This window comes from Euprymna scolopes, chromosome 31, assembly GCF_053919585.1.
Source record: "Euprymna scolopes isolate OS-2025 chromosome 31, ASM5391958v1, whole genome shotgun sequence".
NCBI classification, from domain to species: Eukaryota; Metazoa; Mollusca; class Cephalopoda; order Sepiida; family Sepiolidae; genus Euprymna; species Euprymna scolopes.
The window spans coordinates 36,055,059-36,078,327 of NC_136512.1; the positions used below are offsets into that span (position 1 = coordinate 36,055,059).

Here is a 23,269-nt window from a genome sequence, read left to right on the forward strand (position 1 = left end):
TCTTGAATTTTCGAATACATCGGTAAACACTGTATGTTTTTCGAGCTGAATAAATATGTTACATTGTTACATTGAATAAAAACACAAAAAATATATCCAGTTTGGCAGAAAAGTAACTTATCTTGTCTTTGATAACATTTATTTGTTATATATTTGTTTTTTGACAACTTTTTCGAATCTATGTGTACAGTAATACAAACCTCTTTTTTTTAATGTCTTGATTTCTTAAAAAAAAAAAAATAGCGTGAAATCGAGCATCCTAAATTATGAGATGCAAAAAATGAACGAATCTTTTAGTAAACCAGAGTTGTCTCCCTCATCACAATAACAAAGTGTAAAACAGTGCTCACAAATTTGCTTAAAATGATTTTCTTTAAAACAATAAAACTACTTGATCAATTTGTGTATTTTTTCTTAATACATTTTATTTTAGTCACACATAATCCATTTGACCTTTTGTAATGTGAAACACTTAATGAACCCATCTTAAGAAAATCAGAAGACTAACGGGATGATCGGTATCTCCTTTAATCGCACCTGACTAACAAAGGGAGGTCACGCTTAATTCCCATCAATAAGAATCCAGGATTATCTCCCCTCACAAAACAAACATGGCGTCGACCTTGTTGTGTCGTCATGTGTTTCGTGTTTATAAACGACAACTTTATTCTTTCAAAAAACACGCGCGACTTTCTGACGCCAGGTTTTGCTCGACTAATAATGTGAGTAAAATTAAACTGAATCTCCATTCTTACTTATGATTTTTTTCCCCATTTCTAAAAACACCCTCGACCGGAATGATATTTAAAACTACCGGCGAGGGTAGGGTGTTTTTATTATTTGGATTTTCGAATAGGCAATTTCAAACTTTGCTGATTTTGCCGGCAAAATCAGCAAAGTTTGAATAATTTGACCCATATTTAAAATCACAGTACTTACTTGTACAGTTTACGAACTGTTCTACTATTTGTTATTTGCGTGTGCTTATATATATATATATATATATATATATATATATATATATATATATATATATATTATTTATATATATATATATATATATATTAATTGTTCGGTAAAACTACAGAATAGTTACAAAACACACTCCCCATGTAACAGTTTACGGACTGTTCTACTTTTTTGTTCTTATGCACTTATTGCATCATCGCGCTATTTTTTTTTTTTTTTTTTTTTTTAGTTACAAAAGACTCACCTCTCCTCATGTTAAGAATAGCATTCTAAATAATAACGTTATTATTTCGGCGCGGTACAATAAGTGCATAAGTACCCTTTTTTTTTATTGTAGATATGATTTTTAAATTCAAATTTGACGGTAAAATTGCAGAATTTGTGTAATTTACGAACTGTACTTTTTTCTTTCTTTTTTTTTTTTTTAGATAACGTTATGTGCATAATATAAAGCTGAACGTGTGTGTCTGGTCACGAATAGGCTCCTATATGGTTGACTATTATAGAAAACTGATCACATATAATGATAGAAGATGTATCGAGACACAGGAATGGGTATGTTTGATCTGGCATAATGATTCATTAAAATTGTGGGGTTTGCGTACGCGCCTAGTTCACAAAGTATGGAAATAAAAATTTAAAAATGAAAAAAAAAAACGTTTACAAGTGTTTTTGATATAGATGTATATAATAATACTTTGATATGTTTTAACTTAAATAAGGATGGTATAATAAAATTGTGGGGTCTGCATTCGCACCTGGCCCTCATAGAATAGAAATAGGCACAAACTTTAATAAAGACTTTTCATATCTATCTGCATAAGTATACTTTGATACTTATGTTTCAGTTTGAAGAAATATGGTATAATAAAATTATGGGGTGTTTGTTCGCGTCTGACCTCTATAGAATGGAAATATGTCACAAAGTTTAACAAGGTTTTTTAATATAGATCCACGGAATATTGTGATAAGTGTTTCAATGTGAACAGGTATGGTATAATAAATTATGGGGTTGTGAGACTAACCGTAGCCCTCGGCGCAAGAGGGTCCGTGTGTGCCTGGCGTGTGGGGTGGTGGCTGATCCTGTGGTCGGGGCAGCGGAAGAAAGTTTCAAGATGGCGCCTGCCTGCTTTTATTAGAGACGGAATCTCGCAGGATCGTGCGAGATCTCGCGGGGATGCAAATTAGCTAGGCCATCTTGAGTAATAAAAATCGGTCCATTAGGGGTGCGAGGCAGTCGGGTTCTGACGTTCGTGGCGATCAGTACAGTGACCGTTGGGTTCCGTTTCTATTCGTGCAGTCAGCTGAGCTTTGTTAGTTGCCTTCGCGCCGTGGCTGTCATTGATTGTTGGTTTGCTGTGTGTTGCCGTGGTTCTTCAGTGAAACGCTTCGTCGCCCATGACGAGTCTCACCGTCTCCTACACAAGATACTCTTACAAGCTATTTCGGCCTCCCCACTCCGAACTTGGTTTTCTTTTCTTCAATGGCGGATAGGTTCGATCTAAAGTTGATACCGGAATTCGACGGATCCGACCAGGTACTCAGCTGGGTTGAGAAGGTCGAGTTACATTGTCAGTTGTCCGGCGTGAAAAATGTCGAGCGCGTGATTCCTCTGCGGCTGACCGGCGGGGCCTTCGCTGTATATCAGCAACTCAGCGCTGAGGAGAAGTGTGACTACTCGAGTATCAAGGCGGCGTTGTACAGGGCGTTCGCCACTGACCCCGCCACTGCATGGGAGCAGTTTGAGACGAGGTCTATACGCTTGGGCGAAACTGTGGACGTGTATCTCGCCGAACTTAAGAAGCTGACGGTGTTGTTCGGCGGTCTTCCCGAGAGGGCCCTAGCCTACAAATTCCTGTCAGGACTCCCCGCTGGAGCAAAGCAGCTCCTGCGAGCAACCTCTACCATGTCCTCACTACCGCTGAGTGACCTAGTGGACAGAGCCAGGACAATAATGAAGGATGACTCGACGGTGCAGGAACCGGTAGTCGCCGTCGCACAGGCCCCACCAAGTGGCGAAGGACCGTCTCAGGGACCCAGCCCGCAAGGTGATGTCATCTGCTACAGATGCAACGGGCGGGGCCACATGGCAAGAAATTGTAGAAGGCGGTCGACGGCTGTTCGCTGCTACCGCTGTAACAAGACTGGGCACATGGCCCGAGACTGTGCGGGAAACGGGGACGGGGACAAGGTGCCAGTGCCGACCTCTTCCCCGAACAGAAAATAAACAAGGCGCTCCCTGTCATTCAGGTCCGAGTTAATGACACGTTATGTTCAGCCCTCCTTGATTCCGGTTGCTCCCGCACCATAGTGTGTGCGGACTTCTGTCGGGCGTGGAAAAAGAAGAACGTCAGGATAACTACCATCACTGGAAAAATACGAATGTGTTGCGGCGTGGGTGTGGTACACATTCGCACAAGAACTGGGAACTCGGCCAACGTCGAAGCGCTGGTGACACGCGAAAAGCCGCTGAGTTTCGACCTGTTGCTAGGCTACGATGCCATCAAAGCCCTGGGCGGCGTGCGCATAACGCGCGCTGGTGTTGTAGAGTTTCAGGATAGGCCCCCGGTGTGCGCAGCACTAAGAGTCGACCAGCCGGACTTCAGTGCGGAATTCGACGACCAAAAGAAGGCGTGGACCGCCACTTGGAGGTGGTCAGAAGACAAGGAACCGGCCAAACTACAAAACAAAGTGGCAGAGTACCGTATGCCCGACCAGATAAGGCCTGCATACGAAAGCGAGCTCCGTGAATGGATTAAGAACGGTTGGCTGATTCCATACCCCTACGACAAACTTGGACCCCCCAAGGGCCTGATACCGCTGATGGCAGTTGCCCAACCTAACAAGTCAAAGGTGAGGCCGGTAATGGACTACCGTGAGTTGAATGCGCACGTTGATGCGTTCACAGCGGACGCCGACGTTTGTGCCAGCAAGCTGCGAGAGTGGCGCCGGCAGGGGTCCAATGTGTCCCTACTGGACTTGAGAAAAGCATACTTGCAGGTCCGGATCGGCGAGGCGATGTGGCCTTTCCAGACAGTGATGTTTTCCGGGAAGAGATACTGTCTTACGCGACTCGGATTTGGGCTAAACGTAGCACCCCAGATAATGAAGGCTATCGTCAATGCCGTGTTGTCACAAGAAGAATGGATCAGAAAGGGAACATCGGCGTATATTGACGATATATACGTGAACGAAGATATCGTGTCCTCTTCGCGCGTAAGATCCAAACTTGCCGAGTTTGGTCTAAACTGCAAGGACTCTGAGCGGCTTGAGGATGGTGCCCGCGTATTGGGCTTGAGCGTTCAAGAGGAGCGAGGGATCCTGAAGTGGAGGCGTGGAACCGCAGTTCCTGACGTACCTGACGTTTACACAAGACGTGCCGTGTTCTCCCTGTGCGGGAAACTTGTGGGGCACCTTCCAGTATGCGGATGGGTTCGTGCAGCGACAGGCGTCATAAAAAGGAGGGCAAATGCGGACAGCAAAGGCTGGGACGATGAGATAACCGACGAACTATTGGTTCGAATGTTAAAGGAGACCGTCGCTAGTGTGAAAAAGAATGACCCCGCCACAGGGGACTGGTGCGTGCAGGGAGACGAACTGAGCGTGTGGGTGGACGCAAGTTCTCTAGCGATCGGTGTAGTTTTAGAGAAAGATGGGGACGTAGTTGAGGATGCCTGCTGGCTGCGACCGGCGAATGATGCTGCCCATATCAACCTGGCAGAACTCGACGCTGTAATAAAGGGCATTAACCTGGCACTTCAATGGGAAGTGAAGAAACTGCGTGTGCACACTGACTCACTTTGCGTGCACCACTGGGTGTCGGACACACTCACGAGCAAGGCCAGGGCACGCACCAAGGCAGCCAGCGAAATGCTGATAAGACGGAGGCTCGAGACTGTGAAAAAACTGGTGACGGAGTACAACCTGTCCGTAGACGTAGTGCTCGTCACCTCGGACTACAACCTCGCCGACAGGCTCACTCGGGTACCACGGAGATGGTATGAGGCTATGAAGAAAGAAGCTAAGCCATTGCCTCTGTGTGCTGCCTCCGTCGAGGAGGACGAAATCAGGAAGATACATCACGACAGTGGGCACCCCGGAGTGCAACGGACCTACTACTTTGCGAAGTTGGCTAGACCATCAATACCAAAAAGCGCAGTAAGAGCAGTGGTCAGGGAGTGCCAAACGTGCCAGTCCATCGACCCCGCCCCAGCCAGATGGCGGAAAGGACAGCTGGGAGTGGACGCGACTTGGAGTCGGTTGGGTATGGATATAACCCACTACGGCAGCCAACACTTCCTCACGCTGATAGACTGCGGGCCAACGAGGTTCGCGATTTGGCGCCAATTGGCAAGGCAGGATTCCACCAGTGTCATCCACGAATTGGAATCCGTATTCTACGAAAGGGGGCCGCCTGAGGAGATCCTCACGGATAACGACACGGCGTTCTGCAGCAGGGAATTTAGGCATTTTATGGACAACTGGGGGATCCGCCTTCGACACCGATGCGCGTATGTGCCGAGCGGCAACGGCATAGCGGAGCGATGCCACCGAACCATGAAGAGGATCGCGGCCAGGAAGAAGTGTACGATCGCGGAGGCGGTTTACAGATACAACACAACGCCTAAGGACACCGTGACTGGCGGCAGTGCGCCCGCTGATGCGATTCATCACTACCACGTGCGCGTCAAGGACGTTGAAGTGTGTCTACCCGACCAACGAGAACCCCAGGGGACGTACCAAGTGGGAGACACCGTCTGGGTGAAGCCACCCGGCGGCCGGTGCACCAGCAGCTTTTGGAGGGGGCGGGTCACCGGCGTCATCAGTGAACAGGCCATACTAGTCGATGATACTCCGCGCCACGTAAGGGATGTCCGGCCCGCTCTAAGCGCTGACCAATCGGCAAGCAGTGGAAGTAGCGAGTCATCCGACGATGAGCGATGGATCCAACCCGTGCCCCACGAACCTGGTGACTCAACTGCGAGCAGTGGAAGGAGCGAGTCATCCGACAATGAGAGATGGATCCAACCTGTGCCCCATGGACCTGATGACTCAACTGCGAGCTCTAATGCTGATGCTTCCGATGCCACTTCTGAGAGCTCCGATGAGGAAGTCCCGGCAATACCCCTCCGCAGGAGTGCTCGAATCAAACGGCCACGTCCGCCGTGTCACGTATGTGATCTGGAGACCAGGGGGGAGTGTGAGACTAACCGTAGCCCTCGGCGCAAGAGGGTCCGTGTGTGCCTGGCGTGTGGGGTGGTGGCTGATCCTGTGGTCGGGGCAGCGGAAGAAAGTTTCAAGATGGCGCCTGCCTGCTTTTATTAGAGACGGAATCTCGCAGGATCGTGCGAGATCTCGCGGGGATGCAAATTAGCTAGGCCATCTTGAGTAATAAAAATCGGTCCATTAGGGGTGCGAGGCAGTCGGGTTCTGACGTTCGTGGCGATCAGTACAGTGACCGTTGGGTTCCGTTTCTATTCGTGCAGTCAGCTGAGCTTTGTTAGTTGCCTTCGCGCCGTGGCTGTCATTGTTTGTTGGTTTGCTGTGTGTTGCCGTGGTTCTTCAGTGAAACGCTTCGTCGCCCACGACGAGTCTCACCGTCTCCTACACAAGATACTCTTACAGGGGTTTATCTATTTTATTTTTACTTTCACCATATTTTGCTTTGGTTTTGATACCCCCAAATTCGAAGCTATCTCTTTACAACCCTTCCTTTTCATAACCTATCATACTTTCATAAATCAGGGTTCATTTTCTGTAGGCTGTTTTTGAACCCAGTCAATGATGGGTACTTTTGCTAGTATATATATATATATATATATATATATATATATATATAAGTTTAACTCATGTCCATGTAACCTACATCTAAAATTTAAAGTGTTTGGACCCAAAATTGGCGGAGTAGTTTGGTAGAGTTTGCAAAGGTCAACTCTTTCAATTTTGACCTCTTGGCAGCAAAATTTTCGCCAAAAAACTAATTAAAAAGCTTGCTGCATGTCTGAATTCCCTTTATGTAAAATTTCAAATGTTTAGACCCAAAATTGGCTGAGTAATTTGGTAGAGACCACAGAGGTCAAATTTTTAAAAAGTTGACCACAATTTTGACCTCCTTAACATTTATTGTTTTGGACTCAAATTAAAAAGTTTGATCCATGTCCAAGTAGCCTACATTTAAAATTTCAAGTGTATAAACCCAAAATTGGCAGAGGAGTTTTGTAGTTTTTCAAAGGTCAAATCTTTGAACTTTGACCCCTTGACAGCCAAATTTCTGGCCAAAATCCGATTAAACAGATTTTCTCAAATCTCAATACCCCTTATATCATATCTCGAGTCTTTATACTGAAAATTGACAGAGTAGTTTCGTAGGGAAATGTATACACACACACACAATTTCACTTTTATAAATTTCACTGTTGGTTTTGCAGTTGTCATACCAGTCTAGAATACGTCCTCGACATTCAGTCTGGAGTATGATTCTGTGTAGTCCTATGATGTCCATCCTCTTAAACCTTACTTTCTCTTTTTGAGAAGTGGTTAGTTTATTGCTAATCGCCTGAGATGCCCCTATTGGAAAATACTGACAATGCTATTCAAGCGTTTGGTAATTTTTTATTTTAACGGCAACTCAACACCCACCTTTAAATTGACGGCTTGTAAAAATTTTTAAATCTGCTGAAAACGAATATCACATTTAAATTTAAGAAAGACAAGTAGTTTTTTTGGATATTAACACATTTTTTCCAATATATTATTTAATGAATTTCAGTGACCGTCACCATTCTTAACATGGGGAGGAGGAGGTGTTTTGTAACATGCATGCTCATTAGTACTTATTCAGTGGAGAAAAAGCATGATTATCAGTGAAAACAAGGGATTATATTAGATAATAAATGCTTTAATATCCAGAAAACTACTTGTCTGCCTCAAATTTAAGTGTGATATTCGTTTTCAGCATGCCTGAAAACCTTTTAAAAAATTGTCACTTTAACAGCGATTACTGAGTTGTCATTAAAGTAAAAAAAATACCAAGCATTTTTATTTTTGTAGGCTAGAGTACACACACCTCTCAGTGTGCTGGCTTTTTATATTTCTTTCCGACATTGTGTCACATCTTTGCATAGTTAAAACCAGCCGAAGGTATGCAGCCCTTACTTGTGTCACAATGCCATGTTTTTTTTTATAATTACATTGCCACTAAAACGTAAGTGGCTGCTGTGAATTTTGGGGCGAGATTTATAGAGGCATAGTTGCACAGCAAGATGTTTGTTCACATTACATTTATATTTCTGCATGTTTATATAGTTGAGGAAACGGAGCAAGGAGGGAATTCTAAAGGCAAGCTGTTCGAGGAAAGGGTACTGTAGTTTGATATGCATTGATCTTCATGCCAATGAATTCATCATCATCGGCTCTGCTGTTTTTAACAGTGTCGGCGACCACGGCTCTCTAAATTGTCGAGCCATGGTAATCTCAGGAAGATAAGTAAAGATGGTAGTTTCCCGTTGCTTTCCGTCTTGTTTTTGAGGTGCTCCCCCCCCCCTCTCCCGTGAAGCAAATGTGCCCTCAGATACCAACCTGGGAATTTTTATGACTCTGCCTGGTACATAGAGCACCTACCCTTCCCAAATGGCCAGGCTCATCGTTGCTTAACTTTGATGATCTGGCGAGAACCAGTGTATCAACATGATTGTGCCGTATATCAATGAATTAGCTGCCCTAAAAAACATTATAAAAAGGCTGTAGGTGAGAGGATGGGGTCGAGTGGTTGGCAGTAAATAGAACAAGACGAATGTAAAATGTTAGTATGTTGTCAATTAGTTTTGTATTTTTTTTTATAAGATTACTGGTACTTATGCAGGATACAGATCGTGCTATTTTTAAATAGGATTTTCAACTTAAACTCAATTTTTACAGTATCATTTGTTTATTAAATTGTAATGTGAAAGTACAGAATAGTTTTGTTTTTTTTTGTTTTTTTTTAAAGCTTTCCCTTCTAATGTTAAGAACGGGTTACTAAAAAATAATGCTGTTATTTCAGCATAATCCCTATTCTGAATAAGTATCAAAGAAATAAGCTATTGGAGTAGAAAGCTTTCCTGGGAACCTCTATTGCGAAGAGGTAGGATTTTTATTTCTTCAGCTCGGTCTTAGGTTTGGGGGTAAATGTTTATCGCTTACAGCACTCCTATCTAATTAAAGTAGCACCTGGAAGGAACTAGTTTTATTTTATATTAAATAGTTTGTGTCACACCTTACTGCAGTGAGAAACTTGTAAACTACTGAATAAATGTAATAATAAAAAAACAACAGATTTGATTGTTCCCTTTGATAAGATGAGGAAGTGTATTTGTAATTTGATTGGTCCCATCGTTTCTTCTTCTCTGCAACCTCTCTTACAGTCATCACGTCATAGGAAATAAGCAATGTTAGACAATTCATCGATTTTTTGTTTGTTTAATTTTAATATTGTCTTTAAATATAATAAATAAGAATATTTATAAACTGAGTTTTTTTTTTTTTTTTTTTTTTTTTTTTCAAATAAATATGTTCATTCAGATATTTTATTTGCAAATATTTTTTTGGTCCCCCCCCCCCCGACAAGGATTGAACCTAATAATTCATTCTTGTTTGTCAATTCAAACTTTTTTCATTAACCACGCCTTGGATTTTTTTTTTTTTTTTTTTTTTTTAATTTTCACAAATCCTTCATTCGTTCATTTGTCTGTACTTTTCTCACTTGAATTTTTAAAAATTTTGCACTAACATTAGTCACGGTGGAAGTAAATTTTTGATTTGAAGAGGGACTTTGCATGCTCGGTTTGTTTTAAAATGCCCAATTATGTTCCTTTAATCAATCTGAAATTCATTATTTCTCTGAAAAACATTGTTACATTCAATGTTTATTATTTTTGTGAAAAAGTGTCTGTTAATATACATTCATTTCAAAGAAGAAAAACAGGTTACAAATATTCTTATTTAAATTTAAAGACAATATTGAGATGAAACTAACAAGAAATTGTGGGATGTAATTGCACAGTTGCCAAATTGACTAACACCGTCCATTTTCTATGTCATGACGTAGACAACAAGCAATGGCTCAAGTGAGTTAATGTGTTATCGCCACAGCATCTGTTAAATGTTACAGTTATTTATACATTGTACAACTTCAAACTTAAAAGTACACAATAAAAATATGTGAACTTATATAAAATTAAGTGGAAATATTCGTTCATCAAAAAATTCAAACATACAAACAGACAAGCATACAGAGAGACAAACATACAATCAAACATTCAAACAATCAAGCACACAAACATTCAAACATACAGGCAAACATTCAAACATACAGGCAAACATTCAAACATACAGAAAAACATTCAAACAATCAAGCACACAAACATTCAAACATACAAACAAACATTCAAACATACAAACAAACATTCAAACATACAAACAAACATTCAAACAAACATTAAAACATACAAACAAACATTCAAACAATCAAGCACACAAACATTCAAACATACAAACATACAGGCAAACATTCAAACATACAGGCAAACATTCAAACATACAAACAAACATTCAAACATACAGGCAAACATTCAAACATACAGGCAAACATTCAAACATACAGGCAAACATTCAAACATACAGAAAAACATTCAAACAAGCAAAGGAAATGCTGCTTATATTATTAAAAGTAGATATAATTTTTTTTTATTTTTAGGTTTCCGAATCTCCTGCTACAACTGATTCCATATGTTTTTCTGGTATTCAACCGACTTCGAACTGCCCTCACTTAGGTAACTATCTTGGCGCCATCAAACTATGGGTGAATCTCCAAGAGAAATATTCCTCAGTTATATTCAGCCTGGTGGACCTCCATTCTATTACTGTACCCGTTCGATCGTCTGATCAACTCCGGTAAGATTTTCTGTTTTAAAAAATTAAATAATTTAAACCCTCTTTGAGAAACAATACACAGATATAATAAAGAATAGCTTTATTCCGATAGGTACAATAATAGATGCTCGTGTTAGGTAGCAACAATTGGTGGCAACTAAACTGATAATAGTTTGCTATGAGTTTGCCTTTCCAATTCGCAGCTTCAACTGACAACTATCAGTTTTGTCTTAACAAAACGTGAACCGTTGTGACATGTTGAAGCCATGTCACAACCAAAACAAGTCTCTACATATTTTATTGTTTTAACTAATAAGTCACCACTTATCAAAATTCAAAAGCAACATAATCATGTTGGCATACCAGTTATTATTAGTTCACCAAAGTTAAGCAATGTTGGGCCTGGTTAGTGCCAGATGGATAAATACCAAGTGTTGTATGTGGGAGGAGAGCAACACCTCTTTGCAAAAAAAACAAACTAATGCTATCATTTCCCATGACTGGTATATTCATGTAATTCAGGACCACTTGTAAATTTAATATTTCCTAGAAATAATTATAAGAAAAGTATTATAAATTATTGCGTATACACAGTAGTTTTTATTAATACCAACCAAGAAGCCAGCTCCACCTAACAAGATAAGGATAAGAGCAAAAAAAAAAAACATTAATGTCTTAATCGTTATGGCATCATGTATAAATACAGTTGGTCCTCAAACACTATCTCAAAATTCAAAATGTATCTGTAAATGTCTATAAAACAAGTTTGTCTGTTTGTTTTTTTTTACTCATGTCTGTGGACCAATACACGTTGTGCCCAATTTCAATCGCAAATGGAGATTAAGCCAAAGAATAGGAAATAATTCCAACTCGCTTTTTGTTTTGTACAACATTTATTTCCTTGTCGTTACAACCATGATGTCACTCATGAGATCTCAAACGTTATCTAGCCTGTCACAAAATCTTGAACGTTATCTAGTCCCTCACAAGATATCGAACGTTATCTAGTCCCTCACAAGATATCGAACGTTATCTAGTCCCTCACAAGATATCGAACGTTATCTAGTCCCTCACAAGATATCGAACGCTATCTAGTCCCTCACAAGATATCGAACGCTATCTAGTCTCCCACAAGATATCGAACGCTATCTAGTCTCCCACAAGATATCGAACGCTATCTAGTCTCCCACAAGATATCGAACGCTATCTAGTCTCCCACAAGATCTCGAACGCTATCTAGTCTCCCACAAGATCTCGAACGCTATCTAGTCTCCCACAAGATCTCGAACGCTATCTAGTCTCCCACAAGATCTCGAACGCTATCTAGTCTCCCACAAGATCTCGAACGCTATCTAGTCTCCCACAAGATCTCGAACGCTATCTAGTCTCCCACAAGATCTCGAACGCTATCTAGTCTCCCGTTTCACGTTTCAGTCAACTATTCCTCTGGCATTCGTCAGGTGTTAACTGCGACGGGATAGGAACTCCGAATCTCCTGACTGCATTCTCAAATCAATTGTTTCACTATGTTTTGGCCAACTAAGTCTCTGGCTGGCTTTGGGTAGGATTGAAACCACTATCTTCAGACAATGCTCACCTAGAACCATAGAGATTCAATGTCTTTATCCACTGCACCACAAGCAAGAGATGTTGAATCTCTATGCTTCCAGGTGAGCATTGTCTGCGGTTTCATTGATAGCAGTTTCAATCCTAGCCAAAGCCGGCCAGAGGCTTACTTGGCCAAAATGGAGTGAGATGAAGAACAACTATGGAAGACAGTAATTGCTGAGAATGCAGTTGGGAGATTCGGAGTTCCTATCCCATTGTGGTTACCACCTGACGAAGGCCAGAGGAATAGTTGGCTGAAACATCAACTAAAAAAGATGAGGATAATAGTCTGCAATAAATGAAGTTTAACGTTGTTCAACTTTATTGATTTAACAAGAATCCTAGATTCGTGCAAAATGAATGGCCGATCCCCAAAATGTATAAACATTTTGGCCCCCTTCACTTAAAAATTCACCAAGTCAGCCAATTTTAATGAAATTTTCAGTATTAACTATCACAGAATATAATGTACTATTATCTTTTTTTTTAATCTTAATGAAAATGTATTATTTTGTATAAACAAAAAATGTCTTTACTAAAGTTATAGTTTTAAGTACAAAAAAATGCAAGTATTTATTTTTACTTTTTTTTATGAAAATAAAACATCATAGATGTTAACAATTAAAAATTTTTGTTTTAAATATTTCAGGAACATTACAGAAAAGCTCATAAAGTCTGCGTCAATGAAATCTATAATTTGAAAAAAAAATTAATTTCATGAACTAAAGATATTATAATTGAATTAAGTATTTTTCAATCAATATTTTAACAAAAAACAAATATAAGTGCAAAAAAAATATTTAATTTGATTTTAGTGATAAAAAACTTCAAATGTAATATTTTCCTTGCATGTATAAGTGTGTAAACATCGGTGTGAGAATTTTATTTTTATATACTGAAAATAAAAAAAAAAATTAAAAATCTAAAAATTTGAGGTTCAGGATCACTAAGATAAAAGTAATTTTAAAAATGGGATTATTTCTATTAACAATTAATTTGGATAAGTGCAGATTGGCAACATTCTAAAAATAAATAAAACAGACAGGATTTGCATGCCACCCATTGTATTCTATTATTAACTAGCAGAGAGACCCGATGAATGAGGATCAATAAATGTTCCACACTTCCATATTTTTATTGTCATCGAAATCGATAAAATCACCCATTTTTCAATCAAATCAATTGATTGCCTGCTCTAGTTGGGGACCCATCATGGTGCACTGAGAGGAAGGTTCACATGCTTCCCCACAGTGACTTATTCCTCAATACATGGTAGTCTACATTGCACTGTGAAGAACTTACTGTTGATTTTATAAAAAATTTTTTATATATAATGGCTTGAATTAAAGTTTAAAATGCAAAATTCAAGCATCATGGTTCAGTTGTGCTCTTAAAAGAAACATTCATTTCAAACGTGCCCCTGTCATATCAAAGAACGTACTGTTGATTGTATATGTTGGGTCTTTCTGCTTGTGTAATAATAAAACTTCTCAAATGCACTTGCAATGTTAGGCTGTATAAGGTGTTCCTTCATTTATTGGAGTTTTCTGATTATCAATACATATCTGAGACATTTTGATACAAAGCTTACCTAAGAACACAAGAGCTATGACAAGCAACTAACCAGAAGTCCAATCATGATTACTGCTGGTTAGGAAACTCAAACCCAGTTACAAAACCACTTTAGCATTTTACCTCAAGGCCACCAGCAATTAATAGAAGAATTGAAAGAAGTTAAGTGTCTATCAATGCCATGTAAACATTCTAGTCTCAAAGAACAAATGTAGTAAAATAATATGCAGTCAATCCTATACACAATTTTATAAATATTTTCTAATAATGGTTTACAATTATCTAAAAATTGCACCAATTAAGGCTGGCAATATATATATATATATATATATATATATTTTCCAAGATGTTAGATAACTTTTCAATTCGCCGAGCAGTCTTTTTTATTTCGGCTGGCATGTTGTATATTATGACGTCCAGTAGTTGTTGTTCGACCATATTCTTCTCAAGCACTTTCAATCTGTGCATCCGATCATCATCCAGAGAGATTGTTGTTGTCGTTTTCTTTTTCTTTATTGAGGCTTGGTGTATTTATAGTTCTATTTTTTTTTTTTTTTTTTTTTTTTGTTATAAAGGTGGGTGCAGGATGAGTAGGGGCGAATTATTTTATTTTTAATTTGGATTTTCTTATTTTATATTTTACTAGCAAAAGTACCCGTCATTGACTGGGTTCAAAAACAGCCTACAGAAGACTCTGATTTATGAAAGTATAATAGGTTATGAAAAGGAAGGGTTGTAAATTTGGGGTTAAATTTTGGGGTACCAAAACCAAAGCAAAATATGATGAAAGTAAAAATAAAATAGATAAACCCCATAATTTATTATACCATACCTATTCACATTGAAACACTTCACAATATTCTGTGGATCTATATTAAAAAACCTTGTTAAACTTTGTGACATATTTTCATTCTATGGAGGTCAGATGCAAACGAACACCCCATAATTTTATTATACCATATTTCTTCAAACTGAAACATAATTATCAAAGTATACTTACGCAGATAGATATGAAAAGTCTTTATTAAAGTTTGTGCCTATTTCTATTCTGTGGAGGCCAGGCGCGAACGCAGACCCCACAATTTTATTATACCATCCCTATTTAAGTTAAAACATACTTATCAAAGTACATCTATATAAAAAACACTTGTAAACGTTTTTTTAATTTTTTATTTCCATACTTTGTGGACCAGGTGCGGAGGTAGACCCCACAATTTTAATGAACCACTGTTCTACCAGATCAAACATACCCATTCCTGTGTCTCAATACATCTTCTATCATTATATGTAATCAGTTTTTTAAAATAGTCAACCATATAGGAGCCTATTCGTGACCAGACACACACACACATTCAGCTTTATATTATAGATTTATTTAGATTTTTTGTTAGTTATTGAATATAGTTAGTATATTTGTCTCGATATTATATGAGATCCGGTTTATAAAGGGCTGTAATTTTTTTATTAGTAGTTTTAGTCGTCGTGTACAATTGTTAAGGTATCGAATTTTAGTAATGTTGGACATAATATACAACAGGGCTCTACGGACAAATTTATCTTTAATTGACCTTGGACAACTAAATATTTTCGTTTACTAGCCAAATAAAAAAGTTACTAGCAAAACCCACATGATTTTTAGAATATGACATCTTCATTCTATGACGAGTATGTACATCATAAAATTTGTTTTGTATTTTTTCTTAACAAGTGTAATTCTAAATATACACCAAATTTTATGTTGATACTTGAACGTATAAATATTCAAATTTCTTCAGTTGTTTTTTTAAAACAGCCTTTGTTAAAAAAAAAAAAGTATACTGTTTTGTTAAATCTTTTATTGTTTAAATAATTTATCTTTGTTCCTATTATTAAAAAAAAAAAAGTTGAAAAATATTTTTTTTACTCCGTAGTGAGCTTTGCAAGAGTGTCAGTGAAAGAAATGCAATCATCAAAAAATAAGCGTTATTTCTAGCCTCCACTTTGAAAAATCACTTGCAAATGCGACTATTTTACTCACAATGTAGAACCCTGTACAACATGCCATATGAAATAAAAAGGCCGCTCGGCAAATTGAAAAGTTATCCAACAAATTCGGAAAAAAGAACTCAGTCTTGTTTAATCACACATGCTTGAATATATATATATATATATAGTGGTTTTCTTTATCTTTTTTAGGACCAATTTGCTTGATATGACTGCATGTTTATTAGCATGTGGAATAAACCCTGAAAAGTGTATATTATTTCAACAATCACAAGTAAGTGAACTCACATGTTTCTTCTTTAACAAATTGACCATACCTTGTCTGCTCATCTCTCGGCCAACATTCACGTCTGGAGATTTCAATGTTCACAATATTGAATGGCTAGTCCACTTTAACAAAACCAACGATAAAGAGTAGATTTCTCATGATTTTTCCCTTGCTTATAACCTAACACAGATTGTTAATTAACCTACTCTGGTGCTTGATGCTGATCGACAATTTGTGAGTCTTCTAAAAACAAAATACCCTGAACTATGCTCAGCTTCAGTTCTGTCTCCACTAGGATCTTCTCAATAAGAATAAAAACAAAGTATGACAAAACCCTAATCTCTCCATCGAATACTATATCGATACTCAATTTATATCAGAACTACCCCTATACTCCATGTTTAAAACGAATACATCCACTATAGCATCCCATTTTACTGATTAATTAACCATCGGCATAGTCAACTATATACCCTCTAAGAAATTCCAACCGAAACTGAACAGCCAGCATTTGTACACCCTTGAATGTACTGACACCATTGCTCATAGAAAACAATACTTCAATTGCTTTAAACATATAGATGTTTTGAAACTAAAGTTGCCTTTAGAACTGCCAGCAATCACTGCAAAAGAATTATAGAAAATGCAAGAGAGTCATATGCTTAATCCATCAAGTCTAGAGTGGAAGAACACAGATTTGATTCCCATGAGTTTTGGTGAATAACAATGGTCTTGAACTGATGCCTGTCCTTTATCTTGACCATTATCAACATGGATGAGGTGATTTTGTCAGCATCTCACAAAGCCAAACTCTTTGTCAAGAACTTTGCATCAAACTCAACCCTATGTCATCAGCGCCAACTACCTTCCGAATTTCCTCCCCAGACCGATTGTAATCTGAACGACATTTGCATATCTGTTCGTGATGTTGCCACACTCATCAAGAACCTCAATGCCAGCAAAGCAACTGATCTTAACAAGATTTCAGTCATATTACTAAGAAGCTGCAACCAAAATTAGTACCCATTCTTGCAAAGCTGTTCAATCGATGCCTAAAGGTTAAATGCTTCCTAACACCTTGGAAAATGTAATTAGTTTGTCCAATATTTAAAAATATCTTCTACATCTCAGTGCAGACCAATTAGTTTTCTGTGTGTCATAAGTTGCTTGAATCCATGGTAGACAGGGAAATTGTCAATCACCTCAGCAAAAACAATGTACTCGGTGACAAGCAATATGGTTTCCATCCTGCAAGATTTACAGCTGATTTACTAACTGTAATCTTGCATGGAATTAGTGAATCTATCGATGGGGGTTTCCTCTCAATAGCTCTTGACATATCAAAGACATTTGATAGGGTTTGGCATAAAGGTCTACTTCACAAAATTTCTAGCTATGAGATATCTGGAAATGTCTTCTCAACCATTGAATCCTGTCTCTCCGATAGGTTTATACAGGAAGTCGTCAATAAGCGGAAGTTTGAAACTGAAAGTATCAATATTGATGTGCCACAAAGATTCATTCTAGGCTCAACTCTCTTCCTTATTTTTATTAATAACTGCAGGCCACCTGGCATTGTCAGGTTGTAAAATATGCTTAAATATGATATTTTGATTAATGTAGATTTTGTATTATTATATTTGACCCAATATAGTAATGATTTTAAAGTTTAAAAAAAAAATGACTTGTGCGCCACCACCAAGAATCGAAACCAAAATGTTTAGCTTATGATTTGCTTTTTCCTTTGACATTAATGCCTGAGCTATGAAGACATGTTTGCTGCAAAGCTAAAAATTAAAACATGAACTTAAAATAACTATTAGGTTACGCATGAATATTCGTAATGACGTCGTTCAACCTTCACCTGGCAAATTCCATTTTTATAAGTTTCACACTTTTGCACCGATTTTCCCCGGCTAAACCCCAAGTATAAAGTTTCACATGGGTTCGAATACCCTATATACTAAGTTTTATTTCTGCAGACCAAAAACTGACAGAGGAGTTTGGTAGGCAAAATTTTTTAAACAAATATATATATAGAAAGAGGTTTGTGTTTACTATAACCTTTTTTATACAAGTATAAATCATGTAGAATATCTGCATGAATATAATTACATGCAATAGTTAACGAAAGATGATCATCTGATAAGAAAACCGAAAAAACTAATAAGGAATTAATTAAAATGAATGTTTAAAAGAATATGCAAATTAGCTAGATCTTTTGCAGATGAATGCAATTCCACGACCCATATACAACAAAGTTGTATCTTTTTTTAAATAAATAGAAAAACGTTTTTAATATGTAAATCAATACACAAAAAATCTAAATTTATAGGAGTTAGATTTCACAAATCACATTCTAGGTTCATTCATCAGCATATACGCAGATGACACTATCATCTATAGCAACACTTCAAAAGCAAGCAACAACCAAAATCTCTCTAAGTTTTTCTCCTCTGATCTTGAGCATGTGGTACAATGGGGCAAAAGGTGGCTGGTTAATTTTCACGCATCCAAAACCAAGATTCTATCTTTTCACCATCAACACTCTGATCGCCACTTGACCCCAATTGATATGAATGGCTCTCATCTAAAAGAAGCACTCTGCTTTGACAGTCTTCTGAGACTGACCTTTACACCTGACCTGAATTGGAAGATTTACATCAAATGAGTTTCCAGGATCATTGGAAGAATGGTTGCATCATTCTACCTCTCAAAAAGGTATCTCATCCCTGACGCAATCCTCTACCTGTATAATAGCTAAATACATCCTAAAGTGGAGTACCATTGCTATATCTGGGAAGGAGCTGCTCAGAGCATTTATCCTGCCTTGACAGAGTTGAAAATCGGCTTCAAAATCTGATAGATGATCCCCTTTTCTCTTCTGTTCAACCTCTTTCCCACAGCAAAGACATTGCGAGCCTGGTTCTGCTCTATCGTTATTTTCATGGTAAGTGCTCTCCTTCTTACAAAACTATCACAAATAGCACCCCTCTAGTAGCAACTGCTATTAACAATTTACCCAACTGTATCTAAATCCATGAACAAAGCTTATTTTCTAGAACTGTCTTCCTGTGAAACTCTATTCTGCTAGCCTGCTTTCCAGCTGACTACAATATGGTTGGCTTCAAGTCTAATGTAAACAAATTCTTGTTGAGCCATGCTCTTAAATAGTCAATTTCTACCCAATTTCCATCACCATACACTCATTAACCCTTATCCTTAAGTTGCCTTTGGGCCTCGACAAGTAGTGATTCTTTTGTCTTGTTAAAAAAAAAAAGCTAATGAATCATTTCCAAACAATAATTTTTTATAAGGATTATGTGGAACTCCCAAAAAGAGTAGATATGACAAATTTGACTGAAATAAATTGTTTCAGTGTAAAAAAATAAATAAATAAAAAATAACATTTTTGATATTCATATTTTCAATTTTTCAAATTCGTTCACAAATTTAAATAATAAAAATCACCATCTTGTTTACAACTGCTGCTACAACTGTCAATGAAACAGTTAATTTGGCGAGAATGAATGGATTTATTTTTCAGTAAATTCTTTTTTTTTTGTTTTTTTTATTTTACTTGAGTAATTTTTTACGAGATCAAGGGAGCTAACTAAAATTTTTAAGAGATCAAGGGAGCTAACTCCTCTTGGAGCTAACACTTGATTTCATTACGATTTACATTTATATCCAAGGCCTGTTGTCCCCTTTATGGCTGCTATCTGTATTTCTTGGTTTTCCAGGGATTGCTTCCAAGTATTTCTTAAGGTTCTTTTTCACTAGGCCAGTTGCTCCCATCACAACCGGTATAATGTCCATCTATTTCAGAGACCATATTGGTGTACCTTTTGTTATGGATTTCTAAAGAACTTTTTAGACATGATAATTACATGAAAAAAATTTTCAAAACCTTTATTTCACTGATTTAATTTTTTTAAGTAAAAACTTACTTAACCATATTAGAACTTTGCCAAAAGATCAACCAAGTTGGAATATATGTTTTCTTTAAATTCTTTACTTGATTTTTTAAGTAAAATTTGGCCAAATTCCTACTGTGTTTTTGGAAATTAGGTTAAGCGGTTATAGTCAGCTAATGTACTTCCTAACTTCTGGCATGGCTGCTACCGGCACTGTGACAAGGCAAATCAGTTCCTTCATTTTTATTGTTCTTCAGTATTTCTACTGTGAAGCTATTTATTGAAATAAAATATAATAAAAGGACATCATTGAAAAGTATACAATCATTAAAAGCTATCAAAGTCAACCAAGAGCTGCTCAGTATTCTGGCTTAATGGATCATTTAGCAAGGAATGAAGATGGCGATTCTGGTGTACCAGTTATTCTACTATCTTCATTTACAGGAAGTCCTAGGAATCTTCAACAACTGTATCAAGATGCAATGGCAGTTTTCTGTAAATATGGAAAGCCAGACCTATTCCTTACCTATACATGTAATCCAAGATGTCCTGAAATATTAAACAACTTGGGGTCATCAGAACTTTCACAAAATCGATGTCAACAATGTCACACAGTTTTTTTTAAATTCACAGTCTGACTCCCCAGAACCTGCTGACTGACCACTATTCTCACTCCAAGCAGCTGATCGACGTCCCTTTCACCGCCTCAATCATCACCAGCACTTCCTGACAATTTTTTAACTAAAGTTCTTTATTTGTTCTACTTGCTTCCATACGTTCATTTTTGTAATATAAGAATAAGGAATTTCTTATTGATGTGTTTTAAAAGATTTTTACTACCATGGAATTTCCACGGGTCCTGCTAGTAAAAATTAATAAAATTATACAAATAAAAATAACACAGAGATTAAAAAAATGAAAGTTTTTTTTTCATTTGAAACTTTATAAGAAATAGGTTTATGAAAATATAAAAATGCTTTTTTTTTTTAAATTTTAAAAATAAAAGTTTTTTATTTGAATTTATATAAATATATGCTTATGAAAGTATAAAAATACAATTATTTAAATCAAGATAAAAAAAATTTAAAACATAAAAATATATTTTTAAAAAATTCAATACATAATATTCTAAAAATAGTATAAAAAGATTTTAAAGTTTTTTCAATAATTCTTTTAAAAAAACCAACTAATTTCAATAACTTTAATTAAAATAAGATCGAAAAAAACTTTCAATGATTATTAAATCATAAAAAGAAAGATCAGAAAAACATAATAAAAAAAGGGTACATGCACTGGGGAGATACAGGCATGAGAGACGAAAGGGAGGGAACTGATTTATCTTGTCCAGTACTACTATGCCGGAAATTAGGAAGTATGCTAATTGACTATAACTAATTAAGCATACAATTACCATTTTATGTTTCAAAATAAAAAATAAATCGTTTGTTATGATATTCATCATACCATTTTTTATAGAAACAAAATATGCAAAATTAATTTCCTGTCATTTTTTGATGTATGATTTAATACTATTTATAGGAGTATTATGGGTTTATAGGGATTTAATGATTTGATGAGTTTATAGGGATTTAATATGATTTTATGGGTTTATAAGGATTTAATGATTTGATGAGTTTATAGGGATTTAATATGATTTTATGGGTTTATAAGGATTTGTAGTGAAAAACGAAGAGCCGAATACCTTTTGTAAAGGTTTTATTCACAAAAGAGAGCAAGTCACAAACAGCGTTAATTACGCAGCATTTATAGTTAACGAAAGAGTTCATTCAAGGGATGAGAGGTTAGAGATATTACACTTTCCCCTTCAAGTTTTTTTTCGTTATTATTTTATTTATTTTTTTTTTTTTTTTCATTATTTTTTTTCTCTAACTTTTTTTTTTTTTTTTTTTTGCCTATAATTTAAACTTTTTTTTTCGTGCCTTACTTAGTAATGAAGCCCTTGTATTTCTCAGGAAATTTCAGTATTCTGCCAGATCTACGCAGCGGCTCGGTTGGCATTTCGCTCTCAACTGATTCCCCACGGGTGTTTTCTTCTATATGTTCAGGATATTGTATACATTCGTTTTCACTCCCTGGCTTTAGTTTCTCCCACAATTTTCGCACACATTTTAGGGTCGGCTAATGATATTTCTTTGTGTTTGGGAATAATTTTGAGGTTCATTTTTTTTTTTTTTTTTTGCAATATTGTCGTTAATGAAAGTCCCCACACATTTAATGATTTTATGGGTTTATAAGGATTTAATTTGGTTTTATGGGTTTATAGGGATTTAATGACTTTATGGGTTTATAGGGATTTAATGATTTTGTGGGTCTATAGGATTCCATGACTGTTTTTTGAATGACCCCCCCCCCATCCTTCTGAAAAATCCCGTTTTATTGATGTTTTGCAAGCAGTGACCATTGCTGTTCAAATTGAACACTCAGTATTTTCCTTTTTGATTTTGGTTTGATGCAGTGATGAAAATATCCAAACTCTTAAGTTTGCTTTAAGAAAAATCTGGCTCTGACTCCTGTAGAAATTTTTTACACTTAACGCTGAATCCTCACCTCAGAAGTGGTGAATCAACTAAAAAAAAAAATGTCTAGACTTTAACTTTAAATCTTCACCTGATTTGATGTCTATCCAACTGCATCATCTACGTAAACTTTAATGCTTCATTTTTTTTTCAGATCCCACAACATTCAGAATTGGCCTGGATCTTAGGATGCCTCTGTTCACTTCCGCGGTTAAAACATCTCCCGCATTGGAAGGTAAAAACATTTGCATTATGAAAAGTATAAATTCAGTTCTTAATACTTCTCTGGTGTGAAATTTATTGGTAAGGAGGATCTCTAAAAATTTAATCTACCACAGAATCTTTTTTTTCTAATAAATAAATTTTTGGAACAAATCGTCAAATTAGGTTAAAAGTAGTGTAGAAAATTTTAAGAATAAACTGAAAGAATTAGGAAATAATGGTAAAAGAATGGATTTACACGGACATTTTTGGAGTCTATCTTGTGAAATCTTTAAAAGAATGGG

At 36.9% G+C, this 23,269-nt stretch overlaps 1 protein-coding gene across 3 annotated transcripts in view; it reads left to right on the plus strand.

Annotated features, from left to right (window-relative positions):
* The first annotated feature begins 566 nt into the window (after window positions 1-566).
* Window positions 567-23,269, plus strand: part of LOC145255691 (tryptophan--tRNA ligase, mitochondrial-like) — a 63,355-nt gene continuing 40,652 nt past the window's right edge. For 2 of the 3 annotated variants that reach the window (XM_080114257.1, XM_080114260.1), the window contains exons 1-4: window positions 567-722; window positions 10,703-10,899; window positions 16,234-16,315; window positions 22,918-22,998. In XM_080114257.1, coding sequence (XP_079970383.1) covers window positions 612-722; window positions 10,703-10,899; window positions 16,234-16,315; window positions 22,918-22,998 — 471 coding nt within the window. In that variant the 5' untranslated portion in view covers window positions 567-611. Of the gene's footprint in view, window positions 723-1,397; window positions 1,525-10,702; window positions 10,900-16,233; window positions 16,316-22,917; window positions 22,999-23,269 lie in introns of all 3 variants that reach the window. The other variant, XM_080114259.1, reaches the window with a different exon arrangement.